The sequence below is a fragment of the Cucumis sativus genome, chromosome 7, assembly GCF_000004075.3.
Source record: "Cucumis sativus cultivar 9930 chromosome 7, Cucumber_9930_V3, whole genome shotgun sequence".
Lineage (NCBI taxonomy): Eukaryota > Viridiplantae > Streptophyta > Magnoliopsida > Cucurbitales > Cucurbitaceae > Cucumis > Cucumis sativus.
In genome coordinates, this window is record NC_026661.2 from 18,866,578 (window position 1) to 18,874,026 (window position 7,449).

The following is a 7,449-nucleotide window of genomic DNA, read 5'->3' on the forward strand; positions in this document are numbered from 1 at the left end:
TAGCCTTATTGGTATGAAGGTTAGCATTATTATTTGGTTTAGAAGTTGTACAATCTTTTTAGTTCATTTGTTCTTCAAATGAATGTTCGTTCCATCCTTAATTAGAAGTTTGGAGAAATCTTCTAACATATTTTAAATTCCTTTCTATTTTTCTCTAAAATTATAAACTTTTTCAAACCCGAAAATAAAAAACTACATTGGTGATTTGAGTTTGAACTTTGTTGATTACTATATATTAATTATAATGTCGATTTTATGAATAATAATTAAACATTTTAAGAGAAGAACTATAAAATAGAAATTGTTGCCTCAAAAAATAATGTGTATTAGTTTTTTTTTAAGACAAAAGGAAAACATTAGAATATAATTAATAAAAGTTTCTAACTAATTATTATTTGTACCAAATTACTTCCTAATCGTCAAAAATAAAATCATTTCTAATTGAAGTCTATTCAAATAAAATAAATAAAACCTAACTAAAGTCAATTTTTATTTGTATCAATTAATTGTTGATTTTGACAACTTTTTATAAAATAGTTTAATCAGTGAAATATAATCAAATTTAGAAAAATGAAAAAAACACTAATTAATACACTAATCACTAACTTTGACTTAAATTTCTAATTTCTTCAAAGTTAAATTTTATTTAATCACTTTACACATTGCCATCAATCTTTTTCTAATGATGCGTTTAAAACTTTTAACATCCCATAAACATTGAAAAGGAAAATAATATATAAATAAATCAACCTATGAAAGTGACAATAAATATTATTAGATTAAAATAACAATAGTTAATCGTGGGTTAATTTTTGCTTGTATAATCAAACACCGTAATATTTACCGTCCATTTAACAAAATCAAGAGGTCTATCTTATCGTCTCTTTCTCTTCTCTTTTGCACAGTTTTTGATTTTGCTACAACAAAACTTAATAAATATAAAATTAGATATAGGTATCTATTCGTCAAATCTAAATGATTGCGTACTAAAATATATTGAAAAAAATAGTTTCTAGATAGCCAAATCTAAACTATTTGTATTCTACTAAACCTATAAAGAAGTCCTTTTCCCTTTTCAAAATCATTCTATAAATATTTTGACTATTTATTATATTTTTTAAAAATTCCAAGTTTATAGTTAGTATATATTTCCATTTATCGAATCATCTTTACTAATTTTTATTAAATAATAATTTTATTATAAGAAGATAAAACGCGATAATCAACAATAAATTAGTATAAGGACTAAAATTAAAATTTATTAAAAATTTGAAATCCGAACTACGACCATTTAAGAGTTTAAAAGTTAAAGTCGAACAAATTTTAAATTAAAACAAGAGGGTATTTCAATTTTAATAATTTTATTAGTTACATTTAATTTGGATTTTCGATAGTTAGCATATTTGTTTTATAACAAAAACAATCGACCTTTAACTCAAACACATACTTTATCACGATATTTATTTTATGCTTTCACACTACAAGAAATTTATGATTTAGTTTCGGAACTTAGAAATTTAATCGTAGACCATTTCAAATTAAATTCAAATATCTTGCAATTCTATTTTTTTTTCCACAACTTATAAACAAAATTGGAATGATTGGGGATTTAGAATTATAAAATTAAAATGGGTTGTAATTAATATGTTAATCAATCCGTTTGCATTAGAGATTGCGTATTAACAATTAGCATGAAAGTATATATTTTATAAAGCAATACGAAAAACCCTAAGTAAACTAAACCTAATATTGACAATTAATTGAATTAGTTAACCCATTAATTAGGTTCAACTTCAATTATGGTTCATCAATAAATAATATTTAGACATTGAAAACAAAAGGAAAGACTAATTAAAGGGCAGCTAACTAAATCAAACCTAAATAGTTTTCTCTACAAAAAAAAAAAAATCTAACCTAATTAAATATTGAGAGTTATGTTATATTTTTTGTGCTATTTGAGTAGAGATTGACAATTTACTACTTATGTACCATTCATTATTGATTATTAAATGCTATTACTCAAACTAAATATATGCTAACTACTTGGAATTTACCTAACAACTATAAATTTAGCTTATTATAAAATATAATACATGCAGTGAATTATTATCAGGTAAAGTTAATATGTCAATCATATAATTTTGTAATTGTTGAACAAAACAAATAACAAATAAATCAATGATCTCGTGCACAAATGTTATCGCTATCTCTTGAAAATGTGTGTTTTTCTTTATATATTTGGTCAAATTTAATATTTGGAATTAAAATGGAGAAGTTTAGAAGTAGTTGTCATGATTTTTCTTCTTAAAAGGTGGAGGATCGATCTCAATTTTTCTTTTATATATTTGTGGTACTAAAATATATGAACATATTTTGACGACATTTTTAAGATGGTGAGAATTTTTTAAAAAATATACAAACATTTTTAAAAATAAATTTAAATAATTACAAGTTATGATAAAATTTTATATTTTATCAATGATAAATCACGTATAGATTTATATCAATGTTACTAATAAAAGTATACCAGTAACTATCAATGTCATTATTGATAGAATCTGAAAGTTTTACTCTAGGTCGTAAATATTTGGTCAAATTTATACTTTTTGATAACTTTTCAAAATATAGACCAAGAATTTTAAAAGTAAATAATAATAAAAAACAATTATCAATTATTTTGTTTTTGAAAAACAATTTAATTATTTTAACGAGTATAATTGATGCAATTAAATATATTATATAATAGCAACTAGCAACGACCATCTATAAATAATTTTTCTAAAAATAATACATAAAATGTTACGTTTTCGATAAGATTTTATAAAAAAACGAGGAATGAGTCTATTGTAAAATTCAAAATGAACTAATACTCTAATATTATAATTGAAACGAGATAATTTCTAAAACCAAAAACAAAAAGGAGGACCAAGCTTTGGTTTACCAAATAAGTTAGAGAAAGAATGAACCAAAATGGAATCAAATAGAAACGAAACTCAAACAAGGACAAATGCATTATCCATTTTTCAAAAATTGAAACAAAACCCAATTGTGAAGAAAAAGAGATCCTCCCGTCGAATTTAAAATCTGACGGCTGTTAAGCATGGCACGTGGGCAATCAGACGGTGTATCCGTCAACCAAAACGGGCGAATACTAAGTTTTGGCAGTACTCGGAGACGAGTAGGAGGACGATCATTATGAAAAGTCGTGTGGTTCCGTAAGATAGGAACGTAGATTTTGCGGACACGTCAGGGTTTTATGTTCTTATGTGGCATGTGATACTCACGCGCCTGCTGACGTGGTTAAATCCGGATAGCTTTCCCGAAACTTTTGAAAATGAACAGATGGCATCATTTCGCTCACGCGCTTGTTAAAACGGCGTCGTGTGAGTTGGCTACGGTTTTTAACGACGTCGTTTTTTTTGGGTTTTCCTGAGAGGAGAAGGAAAAATCTTGGAAGGTAGGTGACCTGTTTGGATACGGAAATAGCGTGAACCTCGTCTTGGGAAAGTCTATAAGAGCACAGTTTCCTGATTTCTCTCTCTACCTCTCTCTCTCTCTCTCTATAAATTTCTGTTTACGTATTTCTCGTCGGACTTCAACAAGACAACCGAAATTCAAAGATCGTGGTGATCGTCGCTGTCTTTTTTATAGGCTAATTCTCGCGTGAATCTCGTTTTTATTAAGTATTGGAATCTGATTCTGATTTGTCATCGATTGATTAATTGTTGGAAACAGAGTGTTTCTATTGGAATTAGAGGGAAAAGTGAGAATGATTGATAGTTTTTGTTTGAATCCTGGAATCCATGGGATTACTTCTTCTTTATCACTGAATGCAGCTCTTGATGTTCGTGTAAATCCCTCTCAAGTTAGTACAGCCGTTCGGTCTTCCTCGTCGTCGGTGGTTGAGAAATCCTCGAAAACGATAACTCCGTCTCCGTCCTCTTCTTCGTCTGCTTCGTCTTCATCGTTTCTCAAGTTTTCTTTGAAGTATCCATTGCAATCTCTATGGAGTCGGGGTGGTGAAAATGGGAATTCCAGGCGTGGTGGTTTGGCGCTTGACGACGCTGTTTTGGTGGAGAGTGAGGTTGATCGGAGAGTTGTTCCTGAGGAGGAAAGTGAAAATGTAGCAACGGGATCAGAGTGGAGAAGTGGCAACTGGGTGATGAAGATTTTACGAGTTAGATCTCTGTGGAGAGAGGACGAGAAGCAGGGAAGTGGTGAAGATGAGCTTGGAAGCGAGAGGGAAGAAGACCGTGTAGTGGAAGATCGAGAAACTTCTTGTGATGAAGAAGAGTTTTGTGATACTTGTAAAATCGTTGAGGAAGAAGATGAAAAGGAGATTGAATTTGATAAACATTCGTTTTCAAGATTGCTTCGACGGGTTTCCTTAGCTGAAGCGAGGTTATATGCTCAAATGTCGTATTTAGGATGCCTTGCATACTCCATTTCCGAAATTAAGGTACAGATTCTGATTCAACGACGACAATTTTGTAATTTGTTTCATAAATTAGAGAACCCCATGTTAAGATCTGTATGCTAATCAAGAAAGTCTGGGTGGCTCTCGACGATAAATTGCTGCATTCTCCAGTGAAAATTTACAACTACAAGAATTAAGAAACAATCTGGAATGCTCCTGTTCTGTTGCTTTGTTGGTTTTAGCTTCATTTAATTACATGCTCTGTTGAGTTATAGCTTGATAAACTGAAGTTTTGGTTCTTTTGTTGAAGATTCTTATAAATCTGATTTTTTTTTTGTTAATCCAGCCAAAGAATCTGCTGAGATATTATGGTCTACGTTATATAACATCTTCAATAGAAAAGAGGGAATTGGCTTTGAAAACTGAGAAAACCCAAGAGCCAGATGAATCTAAAGAGGCTGAAAAGGACATAAACAATGATGTTGATTGTGAAGAAGGGCAGAAAAAGGATGGAATAAGTGCATCTACTGCTTATGAGATTGCTGCCTCTGCTGCTTCTTATTTGCATTCTCGTACCATAAAAATACTACCATTCAGATCTTCTAAAACTGAGGATTCACTTGAAGCAAGTCAGAACAATGATGATATGATGAACTCAGACATGGTTTCTTTGATGGCAACCACAGATTCGGTTACCGCTGTCGTTGCTGCAAAGGAGGAAGTAAAGCAGGCTGTTGCAGACAATTTGAATTCAACTCGGTCCTCGCCGTGCGAATGGTATGTTTGTGATGACGTTGAGAGCAGCACAAGATTCTTTGTCATTCAGGTACATTTCCCTTCCCTCTTGCCAGAAAAAGAATAAATTGAAGAGTAGCTTAGGTTGAGATTACGTGATGCTTGCTTGCATTTGATCGATTTTAAAGATCTTTTGTTCTATTTGGATCGGTCCTTTGGAATGTTAATCTGATGCTAAAACAGTATTATATACCTTAACAATCACCTGTGTGACCATTCGTTTGTACTTGGCCTAATTTAATGAACTTTCTCTCTTTGGTGCAGGGATCTGAATCACTGGCATCTTGGCAAGCAAATTTGCTTTTTGAACCAATCGATTTCGAGGTACAACTTCTTGCTTCAAACTTTTTAAAATCAATTGCTTTAGTTCGCTTATAAGTTTGCCATAAATGTTTTAGAAATGATGAATCTTTAAATATGCAACAAACTGATATATGTGTTCAAATGTCTTGTTATATAGGGACTAGGAGTCCTTGTCCACAGAGGAATCTACGAGGCTGCTAAAGGAATGTATGAACAGATGTTGCCCGATGTCCTTGAACACCTAAAATCCCACGGTGACCGTGCAACCTTTCGATTTACCGGACATTCTCTCGGGGGAAGTTTGGCACTGCTTGTAAATCTCATGCTCTTGATAAGAAATGAGGTTCCTGTTTCTTCCTTGCTTCCTGTCATTACATTTGGTGCACCATCCATAATGTGTGGAGGCGACCGTTTACTTCATAAACTTGGTTTACCTCGGAACCACCTTCAAGCTGTAACATTACATAGAGACATAGTTCCACGAGCCTTCTCGTGCCAGTATCCAAACCACGTAGCAGAACTTCTTAAAGCGGTCAATGGGAACTTCAGGAATCATCCATGTTTAAGGAACCAGGTGAGCTTCAAATCTTATATCGATTTTTCTGTGACAAATGCATGTTTAAGTGTCATATTCTAACTATTATGAACTATATAAACTGCAGAAATTGTTGTATGCTCCAATGGGCGAGCTTCTAATTCTTCAGCCCGATGAGAAATTCTCTCCAAGCCATGATCTCCTTCCTTCAGGTAGTGGTCTGTATCTACTAAGCTGTCCACAATCTGATGCCAATGATGCAGAGAAGGAACTCCGAGCAGCACAGATGGTATTCTTAAACACGCCTCATCCACTCGAGACTCTTAGCGATCGATCCGCTTACGGTTCAGGTGGAACAATCCAAAGAGATCACGACATGAATTCATACCTAAAATCAGTCCGAGGAGTGATCCGTCAAGAACTAAACCGTATAAGGAAAGCAAGGAGACAACATCGACGAAAGGTCTGGTGGGCTCTCGTGTCTCCAGGAAAAGTTGATTTAGGAATAGTAGTAGGACGACCCACCATTTCGATCAACCTTGGACAGGACCAGTTCAACTTCTCTGGGATCCTGCAAACAGGAAGAGAGTCATTGAGACGGTTCAGTCGACTCGTTGCTTCACAACATATGAATCTGCTTGTGGTGCTGTTACTCCCTGCTAGAATGCTATTCTTTGAAGTCAACAGGGTGGTTGGTTAAGACTTGAGAAGATCAAAAGATTATGTTATTGTTCTTCATCTGGTTTCTTGTCGTTTTTTTGGTGGAGCTGGATGAATGGCCTATTTGTACAAATGGGGTTCAATTGGTGGTTGGCCAAACACTTTAGACGATTCTTTATTCATTGGTTCCAAACATAGACAGCAACATTAACTTACATGTTGCTAATTTAATGCAACAAAGCAAATATCATTTGTCAAAAGTCAAATGTTATATATAGAAATGAAAAAGTTCTTATACATTGTCTGTCAAAGGTGTTGTTGGAAGTTGTTCTCTGCCTTCAAGAAACAGTTGCTTGTACACTACTATTGTTCTTTTGTTTTGGTTTAAATCTTCATTGATAACGATGATTTGAACAATTACTACACGCATTTGTATTCTTCAATTGTATTCTAGTTTCTGTATTTGTCAACAAGAAATTGTGGATCGAATTTGATAATAGTACAAAAGATCAACTTAGAAAAGACATTTTCGTCTCATTATATGGGCACGTATAATAAATATCCTCTGTGAAGTAGTTAACATTTTTCTAAAAATTAACTTTCAATATGGTGGGATTCTAAATCTTTCCCCATTCTTGTTTTGAATATTGAACAAATCATAAAGAAAAGAACATATTCATTTACATTTAATTATTTTGGAAATGCGCCGACCGACCAACCAACCATCCTTCAAAAAACA

The 7,449-nt window shown here is 32.7% G+C and overlaps 1 protein-coding gene across 1 annotated transcript; it reads left to right on the forward strand.

The window, feature by feature from the left end:
• The first annotated feature begins 3,538 nt into the window (after window positions 1-3,538).
• LOC101220023 (phospholipase A1 PLIP2, chloroplastic) lies at window positions 3,539-7,234 on the forward strand. Its single transcript, XM_011661086.2, has 5 exons — window positions 3,539-4,459; window positions 4,764-5,243; window positions 5,477-5,536; window positions 5,673-6,089; window positions 6,178-7,234. The coding sequence occupies exons 1-5, from the start codon at window positions 3,770-3,772 to the stop codon at window positions 6,748-6,750; spliced, it is 2,220 nt and encodes a 739-aa protein (XP_011659388.1). The 5' UTR covers window positions 3,539-3,769; the 3' UTR covers window positions 6,751-7,234.
• Window positions 7,235-7,449: the final 215 nt, after the last annotated feature.